Below are 19287 nucleotides of genomic sequence, written 5' to 3'. Positions count from 1 at the left end.
CCGAAATATTCGTGGAGAACTGCCAGTGAAATGAGATAGAGGATTAAACTGAAGATTTCTGCAAGAACCATGAGTCGATGCCACGTTCTTATCGTCAATGCCACCATTATCAGTTCTGTAAGGATAAGTGCTGAGAAGCTTATAGCCACAATGTGAATAAATTCGTCCTCAAAGAGTACAAGAGCTCCGTACATTATAACACCGCCTGGAAGAAACGATTAATTTCACGAATATGAAGAGACATAGTCAAAGCAATGACTCTTTACGATCTTTTTATTTTGAAAAAAAAATCTATGAAAATATTTAGAAAGAAAATATCATCCCGAAACTAAAATCGAAATATTTTCCATGTTCCAAAATTGTGATAAGCTAAGTGTACCAAATTCAGGGCAGCTTGCAATTCCGGCCACATTTTTTGTTGAACGCCCCAAGTGTTCATTTGATGAACTTCAACTATTTCAAAGAATTGTTGTATTTTGTGAGACTTTCCATTTAAAACCCTATTTTAAGTGTCTTGGTCGAGAAGAAGTAGTCAAATTGGCATCTGAGTGGTTTCAAAGCGTTAATATGGGAAAAGTCACTTTTTTCACACTTAAACGACAAAATCGGAGAGATGGCACTGTCTGAACAAAAAAATGATGTTTGGACGAAATATAGATATAAATGTCCTCTACAATTATGTCGAAGTAATCATCAAGATCGGTAAAGCACGTATCGAGATAATTCAGGTTATGTGATATTGGAAATTGGCTTTCCGACTGTGGCGCCCCTGGTGTTGGTCCCACGAAGTTCAAATGTTCTAAAAAGTTGTAGTGCTTTGCGAGACCTTTAATTTGCGCCTTCACTCGTCAAAATCGGTCAAATTGACCCGGAGCGAACCTACGCCACTTTTTGGAAACTTCATAGCCTAGACTACAACACTCTAAAATTTGATCAAAATGCCCAATGGCGTTTTCGAGAAAAGAGTTTAAATTTTGATCAAAACATTTTTATTTGTCAAAATGTTAATTAGAACCAGAGATATAGGCCGGTCAATTTTTGAACTTTGTCCAAATCAAAAACCTTAAAGTTAAAATCCCGATGGGATGAAAAATTTCGAAAAGACCAAAATCACGAAAGCCAAAATCAAATGCCCGAAACGGCCAAAATCCTGAAGGATCGAAGTCTAAATCTCTGAAATCAAAATCTCGAAAGGGAAAAATCTGGAATAAGTCAAAATTTCCGAAGTTAAAATCCCAAAAGGCTCAAAGTCCCTAAAGCACCACCAAATCATGAAAATCAAAAACAAAATCTCTGAAGCCAAAATCCCGAAAGGCTCGAAATTCTGAAAGGACCAAAATCCCTAATAGGTCAAGATCTCCGAAACCAAAATCCTAAAAGGGTCAAAATTCCGAAAGAGTCAAAATCCTATTTAGGTCAAAATTTCCTAAGCCAAAATTCCGAAACAACCAAAATCCCGAATAGGTTAAAATCTCTGAAGTCAAAATCCTGAAAGGGTCCAAATTCCGAAAAAGCCAAAATCCCGTTTAGGTCAAAATTTCCGAAGTCTAAATCCCGAAAGGCTCAAAATTCCGAAAGTACCAAAATCCTGTTTAGGTCAAATTGTCCGAAGCCAAAATCCCGAAAGTCTCAAAATTCCGAAAGGGCCAAAATCCAGTTTAGGTCAAAATTTCCAAAGTCAAGATCCTAATAGGGTCAATATTCCGAAAGGGCCAATATCCCTAGAAGGTCAAAATCTCCGAAACCAAAATCCTGAATGCTCAAAATTCCGAAAGGGCCAAAATCCCGAATAGGTCAAAATCTCCGAAAATAAAATTCCGAAAGTTTCAAAATTCCGAAAGGGCCAAAGTGCCGAATAGGTCAAAATCTCCGAAGCCAAAATCCTGAAAGGCTCAAAATTCCTAAAGAATCTATATTCCTAATAGGTCAAAATCTCCGAAGCCAAAATCATGCAAGGGTCAAAATTCCGAAAGGACCAAAATCCCGTTTAGGTCAAAATGTCCGAAGTCAAAATCCCGAAAGGCTCAAAATTCCGAAAGGACCAACATCCCGAATAGGTCAAAATCTTCGAAACCAAAATCCCGAAAGGGTCAAAATTCCGAAAGAACCAATATCCCGAATAGGTCAAAATCTCCGAAACCAAAATCCTGAAAAATAAAAAAATCCAAAAGGAGTGACTCTTACCTTGGTAAATGCTTATGAGGACCCACATGAAGAATGTTTTGTAGCTGAGACTTCGTCCTTTGGAGAGTTCCTTGTACAACTCTGGATATGTCACGGCAATGTGTGCACTGATGTCCTGATCGAGTACCAGCGAAAACACCGGGAACATGGTGTACAATGTGGCATAGCCAACCATCAGGAAGCCCTGATACAGTGGCACGGACGAGAGGTAGAAGACAGCCGAGAAGACTGCCTGCATTGTGGATATGATGAGACCACGGTGGATGACAAACTGCGACAGAGCGGCTGATCTCTTGTACGCTCTCCTTCCGTGCACCAACAAAAGCCGGGCAATGTGCGCAAATTGCGGAATACTGAAATCTCCAGCTAGGGACGCCTGTCTACCCTCGCGTCCCTCAATTCCCACCCCAGCATCTGCCTGCTGAATCATACTGACGTCATTCCCACCGTCACCAACAGCGCACGTCCTCCTGCCAGTGTACCGCTGAATCAGCGATACCACCTGAGCTTTCTGCGTTGGACTGCAGCGACAGCAAACGACAGCCGGAGACGCCGTGGCCAATTCCATAAATTCACTCTGATAGTACTGCAAACAAACCTCGAGACTCTCTCCTGACACCACCAGGGCACAGTCTTGCTTCCGTCGGAACTGATTGAGCTCGAGATGAGCATCAGTTCGTGTCAAGACACTCTTGAGCACGTGCAAGCCTTGATTTCTGCCCACCAGATGGCTACTCTTGGCAATACAAGTGGCAGTCTCCAGTTTATCACCCGTCAACATCCAAATCCTGATGCCAGCATTCCTCAGCAACTCCAGTGTCGGACGTACACGATCCTGAAGACGATCTTCCACCCCTGTGAGGCACAGCAGCTCCATCTCGCGCTCAAGGGACTCAATAACTGCTGCCACCTTTGTGAATCTATCCGTAACACTCAATCTAGCTGCATTGTAGCGCGTCTCAAAGTCATTGTACTGCTCCTCCGTGAAGACCTTCTTGGCCACTACCAGTGTCCTCAATCCCTCTCTAGCCATATTCCCACTCTCTTCACTCAACCAATCATTGTACTGAACAATTGACGACATCACCACATCGGCTCCCTTCAAGTAAAATGTAATCTCACCATTTGACAAATCCTTCACAATAATTCCCATTCGTTTGCTCTCGCTCGTAAATGGGAACACCTGCAGGATCTGAAAACGCATGAGATTCCCACCCAAAAAGGAATTTAGTGATGTTGTACTGCTGCTCGATGGTGAATTGAGATCCACTCTGGATCCATCTGCAGACAAATTTGTCACTGTTGTATCAATACTTCCACCATCTGCTGCAAACTTTCGCATTGATTCACTCTTGCCAAACTGTGAACTTCTCAGCTGCAGAGTTATGGATTGCAAATCACGTGCCACAAGGGCCAGCCCCACTTGTTCTGTCCACTTCACCAGAGCTATTTCATCCGGACTGGATGCCTGATAGACAACTTCTCGTTTAGCTGGTCCTTCGATATCAATCGAACGATTTGGAGAATCTATTAAAAAATTAAGATAAAGCCACTGAGCATGCAATGGAGTAAAATTTACATAGATCTATTTTTTATTGGATAAAAGTCCATTGTCGGAAAACATAAAATTCTAACCGTGGTATCACACTAGAGAATTTCACATTAAAATTTTAATGTGATTCACATTAATTGTCGCTGATATGTGTTCTAATGTGCAATTTTCATCAAGAGCTTTTAGAAATCGATTCATTTAGTTATAAAAAAGTGAACTCGAGTCACAAAAATTGGTGTAAATAGATTAAAATGGGATAAATACGATTTATAATTAATGAGCAAATTAATGAGAAGTGAGCAAATTTATGAGCAAAATTTGCTCATTAAATTTTCATCTTCTTTTTCTTCTTCTTCTATTTTGTGTAAGGTTGTCGGACTCACTCGGGTCCATATAGCCACTTTTCCCAGCGAGCACCAAATGCTAATCCTTTTTCAAATCAGCTGAAAAAATATATATTTTTAGCAGAGTTCTGCTAACTTTGAAGTGACACTAGCGATCGCAGCAGCAATTAGTCAAAGTTATTCTTTTTCCCCAATCGAGTGAGAGACTTTAATGAACTTGGTTTTTACCTTTGCTGAAGTTGCCGGGATTGAGTAGAAGCTAAATGTAAACCCTTTCCATTATTACAATTTCATGATTCTTACAATAACCACATTTAACATTAAAAAATAAAGCAATAAAAATTTAAAATTCGCAAAAAAATTGAAAAAATAATATTTATAATATATTTTGAATAATATGTATTCTTCAACCTTTTCCGACCAATTTAATTTTTGTATTGTTTAATTTTATCAAAAAAAAATATATGAATCCATTTACAAAAAGAATATATATACTATAATACACCTAAATTAAAATTGCATTGCCAAGAATTCTTGTCCGCTTTTTTCACAAAATTAACACCCAAAGAAATTCTTGGGAATTTTCAAGACATTTTAACATTTCATGAATTCTAAAATCGAGAAATATTGAAAAAAAAACTTTGGAAACTCATTTAAATACTAAAAGACTAAGAGCATATGAAATTTAGAGCCCATATCATTTTCATTTAATGATACAGTCGACGCAAAATGATTTCCAACTAATTGGCATATTTTCCTGACTTTAAAGGTATTTAAAATCTCTCTTTTAAAAAATATTAACACGTGTCATTTTAATTAAAAAAAAAAATCATCAAATCAAATAAATTTTTGATTTAAAAAGGAATATGTGCAGTATTAAGAAAAACAATAATTTGTTAATTTGCTATTATAGCGCGATAATAAAAGTATTTTTTGCGCAAAAATGCGCTTCAGAAAATCTATAATCCAAAAATGTTTTATTAGACCAATAGGGGAAAGTCGTCTGCCTTTAAATGCAGCAGCCTTTAAATGTTGCGATTTTTTCGTTGTTCTCAAAAGCATAAATTATATTCTATTAACTATTAGGTAGCTATCCATCATCCTCACAAATCATCAAAAAATGGAGAGCATAGCTCCTATTTTCTAGATGCTAGATCAAAAAAAATGAAAATGAGCTCTAAACTGTAATTTTGATGTTCCACAAATCATGTGGTTTTTCATAGTAAAAATCATTTTACAAATAAATCTTCCATTGTGACACATAGAAGGTTAATCAGGCTTAATATTTCTGTTAATACATTTTGGTTCAGATGACACAATTTTTGTGGGTGGCAAAAATTTGCAAATATCACCCTGCAGCAGCCTTTAAATGCTAATGTGGTGTGCCTTTAAATCCTATCTTTCCATACATCAAAACATGTGAAATCGAACTCCTACTTTTCTCTGACGAACGTCATACAAATACTTATAACCTGTTATCTTGCTCCGGCCGGGATGTTTCAAGTTGACAATTTTCAACTTCAATGGCTTTTTCTTCGAAATTTTCATGTGCAAAACAGTGCTTCAGAAAAATGTGAAGAAAAGTTATTGTTTAATGTCTTTTGACTGCAGTGATGATTTTAGTGAGTGCGTTAGGCTTCAATCTAATCATTTATGGACCATTTAGTTTTATTGATTCAATATTCTCAGTGAAAAAAAAAACATTTAAAGGCAGCTGCATCGCGTTTGAAGGCAGACTATGCCAGCTGCCTTCATACAAATCGACATCACTTTTTTAATTTCCTCAAAAGGAAAAACTGAGGACTTGCAAGTGTTAAATGAGGTAATCATATACGCCGAATGAACAAGAGAATTTTTTGGTGTAGTAAAAAATAAAATCCATTTTGTGGATTCTTCAGAAAAAAATCTTAAATTTGGAACTCCATTTTTCGTTTGAAGGCAGACGACTTTCCCCTACAGCATTATTGGTCTAATAAAAATTTTTCTAATAGAATTTTTTGTAGTATTTTTAAAATCATCATTGAACTTACTAGGGGAGCCACATCTTTTAAAACGATTTTTTATTGCTTTTGCAACATTATTTACCATAAATAAGTTAAATATGTAGAAAAATCGAGTTTCGCGATCAATTACAATAGTTGTGATCGAATATGAGCATAATACATCGATGGCTGTGTCAGGAAAAATGCCAATATTTAATTGCAAAAATTGAGGAAAATATGCTTTTTTCAAAAGAAGAAATATATTTTTCATAAAAAATAATGAATAATTTTACAACCCCCGATTGAATATTTCCTCAGAATAAATTTTTTTTCTCAAGAAAATAATGACGCAATTCACTGAAAAATGCAGAATTTTTGGTCAGGAGTATGTTTAATACTCCTATTTGACCATTCTCTATAGACAGAATACCGCAGCATAAATCCTATAACAATATAGGTAATAAAAATCGTGATTATAATATCCCCCAAGTTGATAAATAATTTCAGAGGAAATTCAAAGTTCATTTTGAGAGAAATGGAAAAGAAATGAAAGAGAAAATTTGCTAAATGGTTTCCAGCGCCATCTACCGACAGTGTTTAGTTCTGCCATCATCCACTGCGAGCGTTAAACAGTGCCATTTTCATGTATTTGCTTAGCACTTTTTGTTCGAGAGCTGCTGACTGGTCAGCAGACCGATTCAGCAAAAAAATGCTGAAAATGCTATTTTTTCTGCTAACTGTGCTCGCTGGGTTCACTCGATTTCACTATTTTATTTAATTTATTTATCACTTATTTATTTATCACTCTTTTTTATATCACTTATTATTGTTATAGGGTCGGAGGAACGTCTGTTCGACAGGGAACCCCTATTGACACTTTTGTCAAAATGTTGAAAATGAATTAATTTATGTAGTAAAATATTAGTAAAATAACGTTTTTTCTGGAATATATCTTTTATTATAAACAGAAATGTGCAAATTTCGTATCCCAAATGGTACAGAGTAGGGTGTCAATAGGTGCTGACACGAGTTCTTAAAGTGTCAATAGACGTTCCTTTCACCCTACGATCACAGTTTTTGAATTATTATATGCTCACTTTTATTTCTTTGATATATTTGTAGATCTCTTTATATGTTTCTTCGTTTGCTATTTTAAGAATATTTTTTTGCTCACTTTTCCATTGTTAATGCACTTATAGTTTTCTCTTATCCCATTAAATTTTCTGCATTGGATCACTATGTGATTTATATCTTCCATGGTTTCGCACTTATCGCATAATTCTCTGTCTTCTTTTTTTATTAGTTTTAGAAACTTCTTGTCACAGCAATGTTCACTTCTAATCATTTGGATTATTTTTATTTGATCACTTCATAAATTTATATTTTTGAACCATAGTTTTTTTTCTAATATTCCCTGTCTGATTTTATGGTTGAATTTTCCTTAAGTTTCACAATTTTTTTCCACAAATTTGTCCATTTTTTCCACATGAAATCTTTTCTTGTTCTGTCCACCTCTTTCCTATTTAAGCTACATTCGATACATATCCTATCCTTCGTTGCTTCCTTAGCTGCTTTATCATCTCTCTCATTTTCTTTAATATAATATTTATATGCCCAGGGATCCATTGTATGGTAACTTTTATATTTTATGTTTAAGAGCCACATCCTTCTTTTTCTTGCTTAGCGGGTCCTTTTGTACGACATATAAGTAGCGTACAGGAGGAAAACTTCCTCTTCTTCACTAAAATCACAAATTTTCGCTCAAACGACTGAAATGCTTCAAAAACAAAAACACTCATTCACTGTCCTGACTAAATCAGCGTTTTCGAGTGGTTCTAGAAGTTTTAATGAGCAACTTTTCACTTTAACTTTAATATGAAATTTTCTAGTGTGAAAGAAGTTAAAATTTCATCTCGACTGAAGTATATGCTTAAATGTTTTCATTTTAATAATATACTTCACTCGAGATGGTTTTCGTTTGGCAAAATGCATACGTCATTGGAATATTTATCACAGTGAAATAAGTATAAGAATGTATAGCAAAGATTCATGCATCATATATGAAAATGTCTCATAATTAAGTACCTGGAATTCAAAATAAATAAACAAAAAATTGAAAAAAAAGTTGCAGTGTCCCAACTTTGCAGAATGCTCGAATTCACGGGATAGTGCTCTCCGTAAATAGGTTTTTTGCATGATCGTTTTGTACTCATTTGTCTACTAGCGATTAAATTGATTCATACATCACAAAAACTTTTCAAAATCAAAAATTAATAAAGAAATAATCATTTAGAATGTTCTGACATGAGTTGCAAGCATACGGACAAACAAGAAATGTAAAGCTATAGTGATAAGCCTAGATCAACTTATTGTACGTGAGATTCTTAACGTGTGCTAACTCGGAATGCATGCAAGTTCAATTTAGCTTGCAGTCAGGTTAAAATTTCAAAATCTTTCAAAACAATTTAAATTTAAGTAAATCGATTGAAAAATAGGCCCTACGTAGTAAATTTTTGACTTTCGAAAATTCGATATCGAAATGGTTTTCGAACTTAGGTGTCCAAGGACGAAAAATTCGCCTTGACTACCTCTAAAACATATTCTAAAATGAAAGAAATCGTAAAAATCGTTTTCGAAATAAACCAAAAAAAAAAAACAAAACTGGAGGAGAAAGAGTAAGGGAAAGGGGTCGGGGGAGTAATAGAAAAAAAGCAACGGTATCAAAAACTTAGCGACGAAAATCTAGAAATGAAAATGAAGTATCGAATGGAAGTCCAACGTCAAAGTAATTAATATCAATCATTAATTTGGTAAAGTCCTAAAATATTAAACACTGTATGAGATAGAAAACTATAATTTCAAAAGCATTAAAAAAAACAATATTCTAACAGCTGTGAATTGTTAGAAATCTCAGCTGAAACAGCAATAAAATTATTTACAAAAACAAGGAGGTGAAATTGTGTGTGAAATATTGATTGTTTTCTCTCTCACCTTTTTCACTGTTTCCATGTTTGCTATCGCCATCGTACACGGGTGTGACGTTATGACAGAGCGCCAAGGCCTTTACGGCCTCCCACGCCCTCCATCCTTCCGGACGTCGCATCCTGGTGTTGGCAAAAATGGCAGTGGTGCGATTGGTCGGCACTTCCTGCTGATTCTGCTGTGAATTAATACTCTGAATGGTTGAAGCTACTTCATCAAATGAATCATTCCCATAAGCCACAGTACCCAGATGTATCTTCTTGAATACCATCTCATTCTGTGTAAGTGTTCCTGTTTTGTCCGTCAGCAAGTATGAGATTCTACCCAATTCTTCGGGAATTGTCGTTGAACGGACAACAGTACCACTTATTTCTGGATCATTCTGAATTTGCCATGAATAGAAGGCTTTACCCATGTCCAAATTCACCCTCAAACTGATGGGAATAATGTAGGAGAAGAGCAAGACAAAACGAAACATGTAGCGATACCAGGGTCCATTGAAACCCTTGAGACACATCATGGCCAATGCCAATCCCATAACGGCACAGAAAAGCACCTTTGTCAACCCATTTATCTCCAAATCCAACAAACCAATCTTCGATCGTGGCTGAGAATTATTCATTACGCTGCGTGTCTCACAGCCCGTGTACACCACAATTCCCGTAGCCGTTCCAGCTGCCACCACCGTATTGGCCCACAGAGTATTCTCCACATCCAAACTCTCCTCTTCAGAACCTTCCTGCTGGACAAAACAATGTCGGAAGACTTTACAAAACGACTCTTTGGGGGATTCCTTGTGGTTACAAAATTCTTGATAGAGAGACTCAGTCAGGGATTTCCCTCATCGGCGAGGTGTTAGAGAGAATTCTCTTGTTCTTTATAGATAAGAATATTTTGTAGGGAATGGAAATCATTTGTCATCATCACAGAGTGACTTAATCAACAAATTTACATAAAACCACAAAAGCAATTTGGAAGATATTAAAGTGAAATTCTTCTTATTAACCGAACGTCACAAATTTTAAATTAATAAAAATAGTGAAATATTGCAGACAAAATTACACTGAGAAAAAAACGGGGGTGCAATTAACTTTTTTCCTCATAACTTTAACACTTTTTAAGGGTAAAATAACATGAAAAAGGGTAACTTTAACCCCTAATACACCTAAAAAGGGTAATATTTACACCGATTTCGGATCAATACTGCAGGGGAAAATTAACATTCCCGGAATGTTATTTTAACTTTTTCAGATTTCTCTCAGTGTAGGAATTATCTTGATTACCTGACACGCGGTTTAAAGGGATTTCTGATAATCTTTTAGTTGTTTCTTATGGCGCTGGCACATCTTTTCAATTGAATGGAATTCAATCGATTGAATTTTTACCTCTCTTATCCTTTCAAATTGACATCAGATATAGCAGTCTCTTTCTATCAAATGGAAATTAAAATTTCAATTTCATTTTCAATTGCAATTTTAAATTTCATTTGAAAGAAAGGGACGGCTACATCTGATTTCAGTTTGAAAGAGTAAGAGGTATAATTTTAATCGACTGAATTTCACTGAATTGAAAAGGTGTGCCAGCGCCATTACAAATGAAAGTTTTAACTGGCCAAAATTTGTTTTTACCAGACCATTTTGAATTATTTATGGCTCCGGCACACCTTTTAGATCAGGAAAACTTCATGAAGTCGAAATTCGAATTACTTTCTGTCTTACACGCTTTGCATATGACTATCTCATTCTTTCGCATTTTTCTTCTTCTTTTAGTCAGCACAACAAATTTAATTTAACTCAATCGAATTTTGAGAGCGAAAGAATGAAATATACATGCAAAACGTGTGAAAAAAGGAATATGAATTTAGATTTCATGAAATTTTCCTGATCTAAAAGGTGTGCCAGAGCCATTATTAACTAATTCTATATTCTATTCATCAAATTGCTAGTTTAGTGACCAAAATACTTTATTCAATTCAATTTAATTGTTACTGTACAAATAAGAATCAAAATAAATGAAATTTAGTTTACAAAAAATAAAATTTAGATCAGTAAAATTCACATTCTTTCCTTCTCTCAGAAATTTTACATAAATCTATCCTGCTCTTTCGCATTCTTCTTCTTGCTTTGAAGATCACACCAAATATAATTTAGTTCTATTTAATTTTGAGCGAGAAAAAAATAAAATGACTATATGCGAAACCTTTAAGAGAAAAACATGTGCATTTTAATTTCATGAAATTTTCCTAATATAAAAGGTGTGCCAGAGCCAATCAAATTCATTTTGGCTTCGGTACATTTTTCAGATCAAGAAATTTTTCTTATAGCTCCGGCACACCTTTTAGATCGAGAAAATTTTATGAAATCAAAATTCGCATCCCGTTCTTTCTTACGCGTTTTGCATATCTCATTCTTTCACACTCCAAATTTGATTGAGCTAAATTGAATTTGTTTTTCCATGTTTAAAAGAAGAAAAAGAAGAGTGCGAAAGAAAGCGATAGTCATATTGAAAACTTGTATGGAAAAAGATTCTAATTTCGACTTCAGAAAATTTTCCTGATCTAAACGGTGTCCCGAAGAAATTAAAAGCTAAATTCACATCACTGTCTTCTTCTTTTAAACATCACAAGAAATTCAGCTTAGTTCAGTCCAATTTGGATGCTATAAAATAGGATAAAGATGTGCAAAATATTTGAGAAAGAGACATGAATTATGACTTCATGAAATTTTTCCGATCTGAAAGATGTGCCGGAAACATAGCTCCGGCACATCTTTTAGTAGATCAGGAAAATTTCTTGAAGTCGAAATTCGAATTCTTTTTTCTCATACGATTTGCATCTGTCTATCTCATTCTTTTGCATTCTTCTTCTTCTTCTTTAAATCATCACCATAAATTCAATTTAGTTCAATCGAATTTGGAGTGTGAAAGAATGAGCTAGACATATACAAAACGTGTAGGAAAGAGACGTGAATTTTGATTTTATGATTTTTTTTGAATCTTTGAAATAAAGAAAGATGTGAGGGAGACATTACTGGCAAATTTTATATTTTCTGACCAAAATTTATTTTGTACTGACCGATTTTTTACGCCACGCATTGTTTTTAATCAAGAAGAATTCAATGGATTGAAGTTTTACCTCTTATTCTTTCAAATTGATATCAAATATTTATCCCTTTCAGTTAAATTTAAATTGAAAGTCCAGTTTCATTTTCAAAATCAAATTGAATTTTTATTTGACCAAAAGAGATTTGATTTCAGTTTAAAAGAATGGTTCTGGCATATCTTTTCGATTTAATGAAATTCAATCAATTGAAATTTTACCTCTTACTCTTTCAAACTAAAATCAAATTCAATTGTCTATTTCTGACGGCTTTGGCACACGTTTTAGATCACAAAAATTCCATGTAATTGAAATTCATTTCTCTTTCTTTTTTAAAGGCTTTGTATAATTCTATCCTGCTATTTTAGATTCTTCTTCTTCTTTTGAACGCCATAACGTATTAAATTTAGTTCAATCTAATTTAGAGACTAATGAAGTAGGATAGATTTATTCAAATCTTTTGAGAAAGAAACGAACGCTAATTTGGATTTATGAAATTATACCAGAGGCATGACAAATTGAAATTGCAATTGAAAATTCATTTTCGTTTCAAATTGAATTTTTATTTGACAAAGACAAAAAGCTAAAAAACTATACGATTAATTTCTCTTACAATTTTTTTGCTCATCCTTTATCGAATTTTCGTTTTATTTCTTCAATTTTCTTATATTATTTTCACCTAGTGCCACCGAGTATGAGATAAGGTAATACGGTAATGGAAAATTTGCTTAAGAATTGCAATGAAAATACGTAAATTAACGAAATACGGCGAGACTGTCAATGTCTGTCAATTTTACTGTCAATGTGATTCTGTCCTAAATTTAAATGGTGTCTAGTCCACACATTAGAAGCAATTTTCATCAAAAATTGTCTTTTTAATTTGTGACGTTTCTGCCTACAATATGATAAGGGAAATTTTCTTTAAAAATCTTTTTTTTTTAATCGCTTCTAATATACAGATGCCTTTGCTCATCAAATTTACTTTTTTACTGCTCCTTTCTGCCAATTTAATTTAATTGTGATGTATTCCATTTACAATATTAACGCCCCTAGCGGCGATTAGCTGAACTTTAAATGTACAGAAAAGTCTGTTAATGATTTTTTTTATTAAATAAATATTTTCCACGTCAGTCACATGAGTCACACCTTTCGATAAAAAAATTAAAATGAAAGCTATAGAATTTGTGAATCAAAAGCAACATGTACAATGTAACATTTTGAATTTTCATAAAAACCAAGTGGAATGGAATCCTTTCCTATCGTAAATTTTCCTGAATAAACTCCGAAAATGAACTGTTTTTTTTTCTTTCTTCAGTAAATCTTCTCCCTTTCCACATGGCAAATCGATTGAAATTGCGGTCAACATTCTTATAAATTCTCCATTTGTGGGTGTTTGTTTTTATACGCTTCCACTTCTCCATTAATAATTTCATGCACGCCATTCCATGTATACTTTCCCACCGCTATTTCCGACTTTATTGCATAACGCTTGGAAGACTGCATCAAATTCAACAAATACTGCTCGGAAAGAGAACTTTTTGAGCCAATTGTTTAAAGTCCCATCCCTTTAAATTGCGCTAAGTGCTTCTGCACTCATCTCTTAAGTGCACTTAAAAATTCTTATGAGTCTCCCTTCACAGGTCAGGAGGTATATAGTTTCACAAAAAGATATTTTCCCTTTCCTTCACTGATAAAAGAAAATCCCCGGAGTAACGATGATGCTATTTTTTGATCTACAGAAAGAAAATTGTAGATAATTGACTTACCTTTGAGAAAGTCCCAATGAAAGAATGAATATCCCTCTGAGGCTTTTCAATGTAGATACTGGCTCCTTGATTGAAGAGTTCCGAATCACTTGCCAATTTCTGCGTTGCCGGAACTGCCAATCTCAATTTCCAATCCGTCTCTCCGTCCAGTTGATCGGTCCGGACAAAAACAGCCCCACTACGATCACTCGTGCGCAACAGGACCAAGTCCGCTGGCACTCGTTCATCCTTCTCCACAATTATAATATCGCCCACTTTGAGCTTGGACGATGGAACCATCTCCGGAATTCGATCTGCTCCCACTAAGCGTCTGTACTTTTGGGAATTAACTTCCCGATCTCGCTGATGACGTCTCAGGTCATCAATGGCTTCGCGACAGATGGTCACGGCCAGAACAAAACCCAATGGTCCCCAATATGTGTACAGATAGCCAATTCTTATGTCCGGAATGAACTGACTCAGGGCCATGATGAGAAAATAGAGATTGAGGAAGAAGCGAAATTGCTCAAATAGCACCAACGGTAGAAATGTGATAAAGTTGTATTTCTACAAAAAAAATAAAGAAATTCTTTCCTAAAATTTATCCCTAAAAAATAACGAGGAATATTTGTTTGTATTACCAGGCTTCAGACCTGAGGCTTATGCCGGCTTCAAACTGGAGGTTTAGCCCAGTTCCCGAAGGTCTCAAAAATCTAAATAACAAGCAATTTTATTGATTTTTCAAAATCTAATGAATCTTTTGCCATTAATATTTAATCTGAAAAAACAAAATTATTATAATTGTTGAAAAATCAACAAAATTATTTGTTATTTAGATTTTTAGACCTTCAGGAACTGGGCTAAACCTCCATTCTGAATGCGGTATAATGAGGATCAATTTAACGTCTGACGAGTTTAAGTTCAGTACATTATTCCTCCGGATATAATTGTTAGACCTCCGTTGAAAGAACATCATATATAATTCACTTTGTTTGCTTCCAAAGATAAAAGCCAAACAGTTAGAGATAGTGACTTGGGGTTTTCGATTTTTTTTTCATACGGATAAAAGGTTTTTCCAAAATTAAAGAAAAAATTCTAAGAGAAATCAGTAATCAAGCTAAAAATACTATGTTTTACTTTCTTTAAAATAAGGCGAATCTTACATATTTAGGGGAGAGTGGGACAGTTTACGCAAATAAAGTTTTCTTCCTACAATATCCAGCATTATTATTCTTGTTATTTTATTAACTAAAATGTTCAGTCTTATAAACTAAAAAATAAATTAAAAAATAAAAAACTAAATAATTTTTAGTAAAATAATGTTATACCGCGGGTTTAAATTACGTATAAGCACGTCAATTAAACATACAAAAACCTATATTACGATAACAGATTTTTAACAGAAAACTGTCTGGCTAACACAAATTAAGCTGTTACTAGCGCAATGCTATAATAAAAAGCGTTGTCCATGCCCTCCATTTAATTCCAGCAGCTTGATATTTTGTGAAAAATTTGTTCACAAATGTCTTAAATTCTGTGAAATCTTTTTTATCGTGCCGTCAATGTGCTATCCCGGAAAAGTGAGTTGCAGAAAAATGCCTAAGATTCTTTCAAAACAAAACTCCGCTTTAGCTTATTATCCGGGAACGTAAGCTACCTAAGATGGATTATTAAATTCCGAGGATCTCAGTAGCGCAATAGGCAAAACCGGCAAGGCCATTGACACTTGGGCGGAAGAGATCTTTGACTCAACTCGACCCTTACAGTTGTGAGTTCGAGTTTCGTCCAGTGCAAAAATCTGAAAGTCTAGAAAAGACATTATCACTGTGATATAACGTAATCAAAATGCACTGCCTGTGCCCAAAAAACTTCGGGAGCATAGAAGAAACATTCAAATTGCACGAAAGGCGCAATTGGGCGATCTACGACCAGCAGATTCTTCCAGTCTAATTTACCAGATTAGCAATATTCTTTTGAAGCCCATTATCTCAAAGATTTTCGTGTTCCAGACACGATACGAATTTCTGAAGAGGGATTTTAAGAGCTCATCCATCACCAGTTAAAGCTACTTCAAACGAAGTTTAGAATAACATTCTTACAAACTTCATTAGAGTTTATAAGAAGATAATTAACATGAAGGGGATTTCTTGAGAAATAAAAAATGTGGAAATAACAAAAAATGTGTTTTTAATATGCATTAGGGTAACAACTTTAAAAGTGATTAGTCGAAAGTCCTTAATTAAATACTCAGTGAAACAACTTTTCATGTTTATAATACAAACTAAGTAGTTAAGGACTTTTGCAAAGGCCTTAATTATGTACTTAGCGTTAAGACTGCTTCATGCTACATTAGTTTCACTATTCACCACAAAGCGCTGTCGTTTGTCTCATTTTCATATATTTTTTAAGCAGTTAGTTGGTCTACAACTCTTTAAAATTAAGCAATTGAGTTAAGGACTTATGAAGTATTTATTAAGGACTTAATGTATTAGCCGGGAAAATAGAAAATGATGCCTCTTCTCTAGATTTCGAACTTAGTGGTCCCAGTCAGAATCCGGAAAGTGGAAAACTCGAATGGGCGAATATCCCAAAAGCCAAAATCGCGAAAGTCAATATCTCAAATTCGTAAAAGGGTTATAGATTTTTGGCTACCACTACGATAAAAATAGAGATATTCTGTTAGATTTTAACGTTTTTAATATTGAAGAATTCAATGGTGAGTATTTTATTATTATTATTATTAATTTAATAAAAAAAATATGATCATTGTAGGGACATATTAGCGTCTGATTCTTTTGGTAATATACTATTTTGACGACGTTTCGATATTGGAACTTAAAGACACGACACAACTATTGATGGATAACACAGGTTAGGTTTAAAAAATTAAAAAAAAAAAAAAAAGATTCTAAAGGGACCAGTCTTGAGTGTTTCTTGTTTGATAAACAATTTTTTTCCTTGTTACGTTGATGCACTGAAAAAGATGTCACCCAAAACGTGAAAATGTTAAAATAATTAATAAAAATTAAGTAATATAGAACCTAGAATTGTTGTAAAGAGGTACTGTAGAGAAAAATAAGGTGAAAATTCACTTTATGCCTTGTTTTTCTTTTTCGAAATCCTGTTGGAATTTCATATATAATTTTCTTTAAAAAAAAAAGCGCAAACTAATATATAGAATTTGAAAATTTTACAGGAAAATATATTGATATGAGTTCTAAAATCCTTGCCAATATGCTAGGAAAAAGGACAAGCAAAAGAAATTGGGCCTTTTGCTACAAAAATCTGTAAAAATTCACCCTGACATTTTTGTCAATTTTCAGAAAATTTATATAAAAATAACAAGAAAATGAGAAAATATTTAATGGCAAATTAATGTACAAGTGCTAGAACTGCTGTAGAATTCTTACGGAACGAAAAACTATTGAAAAAATGCTTTTTTGTTGATAATATCAGCGCTGGCATTTTATGCCAGTTTGGTATTTTACGTTTTTTTTTGACTCGGATTTTTAAGTGTTAAAAGTTCAAAATTTCGTAATTTTTCAAAAGATAATCATCTTTAGGGTAAAGTAGGCTAATTTGAAATCATGTCTAATTTGAAACTTTGAGATTTCCTTAAAGTTTTAGATGGCAAAAAGAAGAAACAACGAAGAAGAGCTCTCGAATGTAAAACCTTGTACTTCTTCGTGGGTTTCTTTTTCTTTTTGACCATCTGAAACAGCGAGCAGATCTCAAAATTCCAAAATAAACATGATTCCAAATTACCCCATCTTACCCTAGTTGAAGCTGTCCAGATCCAGGCACTAAATCCTGCTAGTTTTCTTTGGGTATTGGACATCCCATCGCAGAATAACCAAATATTGAATTATTATCCCAAAACTCCCAAAAGTTTGTTTTCGAAAGTTATTCAAGAATGACTACCCCAACTTCCCCTACGAATAAAATACAAAATTTTGGTGTTTTTTAACGTCAAAATCCGTCCTATTTTTTACGAGATGAGTTAAACAAGGAAATTGTTTTTCTAATTACTGTACAAAGGCTAAACGCAATCCTAAATGGATTATTTGACCCCCTTACCTGATTCCGGATCTCGTTGGGGGGAAACTTTTCGTCGCAGTGCTTCCCAATGTGAACTGTCCGGGAACGGAATTCCTTGGCGGAGAACCATTTTCGCCACAACCACCACCAGCATCTGCAACAAAATCCCATTGAGGAGCAATTAATACAGAGATTTCAGGATGATTCGGCGTGAAAATTTTGACAAATTGTGGGAGAGTTAAAAGTTTTGTTATCGCACCCAGAGAAAAATGTCCGTCGCCTTTGTTTTGTAATTAGGGGGGCTGTCTCCTTCGTAACTGGCGTGGGTGGAGTGCCCTGCGGTGTTTCATCCATTATTGTGTTTAAGCTTATTAACTCGGCAATTTTCACGTTTTTTTTTACACCACTTTGCAAGCAACAGAGAAAAACTAAAGGGAAAAATCACAGCGGTGTGAAAAAGTCAGAGCAAAAACATTGCAAACTGGATTACACCAAACTGGAGTTCTTACTTATCATTTGACAGATGACAGCCTTGTAATTCGAAATTAGGGTGATGGAGTTTCGAAAATCGAATGTTTTGCGAGGTATGCGCCGCAAAATTTATTATATTCTGATCAGCTGGGATTTGAAAAAAATTTAATGATCCGAAATATTTCTGGTATTTTTTTTTTAATTCCTAACAGAAAAAAACATTCCTAATTAAATTTTAAAAACTGCCCATGGAAACAAATCGGAGCAAATGAGTAACAAAAATTTGACATTTCACTCCCGTCCCCAGTAATGATAAACAACAAAATTTACCATCATTTAGCCCAGTTTTCACTAATTTACCAAGTAATAAAAATAATCTCAGGATAATTAAAAAATGCAGAATACGCTGAACAAACTGAAGCTCCTGGAAAAGGCATAGATTCAAAATAAACTCACCCACAACAGAGCCATTTGCAGCAGGACCAAAAGGATCGATTTCTACGCCTGTTCCTGGACATTCCCCCATTCACTGAGTAATTCACATCATTTTGGCCATCGAGCAAGAGTTCTGTCTCTGAATCACTCATTTCGAAATCTTTCAGAGGCATATCCATCCTCCTTGTTTCTCTTCGAGCCTAAAAATTACATTTCCCAGAGGAAACTAGAGCCACTCCTATTTAGGGGATTTTTCGTCACAAAAATCACTCGATTCCCGGAAGTGTTGTCACTGGATTGATTTATGGAACTCACTATCAATCATTGGAAAACATAAATCAAGCGCCTACAGACAATTCACGAGAAAGCAAAGTTCGCATTTTTTATATTTATTTTTTGCACTTCTGGATTTGACAGATAGACCGCGGCGACTGCGGTTAAAAATATCCAACGGCGG

The 19287-nt window shown here is 34.6% G+C and overlaps 1 protein-coding gene across 4 annotated transcripts in view; it reads right to left on the bottom strand.

The window, feature by feature from the left end:
• The window catches only part of LOC129808029 (probable phospholipid-transporting ATPase IIA), a 20106-nt gene extending 819 nt beyond the window's left edge, over positions 1–19287 (bottom strand). The window contains exons 1-6 of one of the 4 annotated variants that reach the window (XM_055857686.1): positions 18852–19287; positions 17964–18078; positions 13908–14453; positions 9054–9786; positions 2185–3711; positions 2–205 (exon numbers count right to left, since the gene is read on the bottom strand). In XM_055857686.1, coding sequence (XP_055713661.1) covers positions 2–205; positions 2185–3711; positions 9054–9786; positions 13908–14453; positions 17964–18078; positions 18852–19009 — 3283 coding nt within the window. In that variant the 5' untranslated portion in view covers positions 19010–19287. Of the gene's footprint in view, position 1; positions 206–2184; positions 3712–9053; positions 9787–13907; positions 14454–17963; positions 18079–18183; positions 18446–18851 lie in introns of those variants that run through there. The other 3 variants (XM_055857687.1, XM_055857689.1, XM_055857690.1) reach the window with 3 other exon arrangements.

Source organism: Phlebotomus papatasi, chromosome 3, assembly GCF_024763615.1.
Source record: "Phlebotomus papatasi isolate M1 chromosome 3, Ppap_2.1, whole genome shotgun sequence".
Taxonomy (NCBI): Eukaryota; Metazoa; Arthropoda; class Insecta; order Diptera; family Psychodidae; genus Phlebotomus; species Phlebotomus papatasi.
This window is presented reverse-complemented; position numbering and strand designations above follow the sequence as displayed.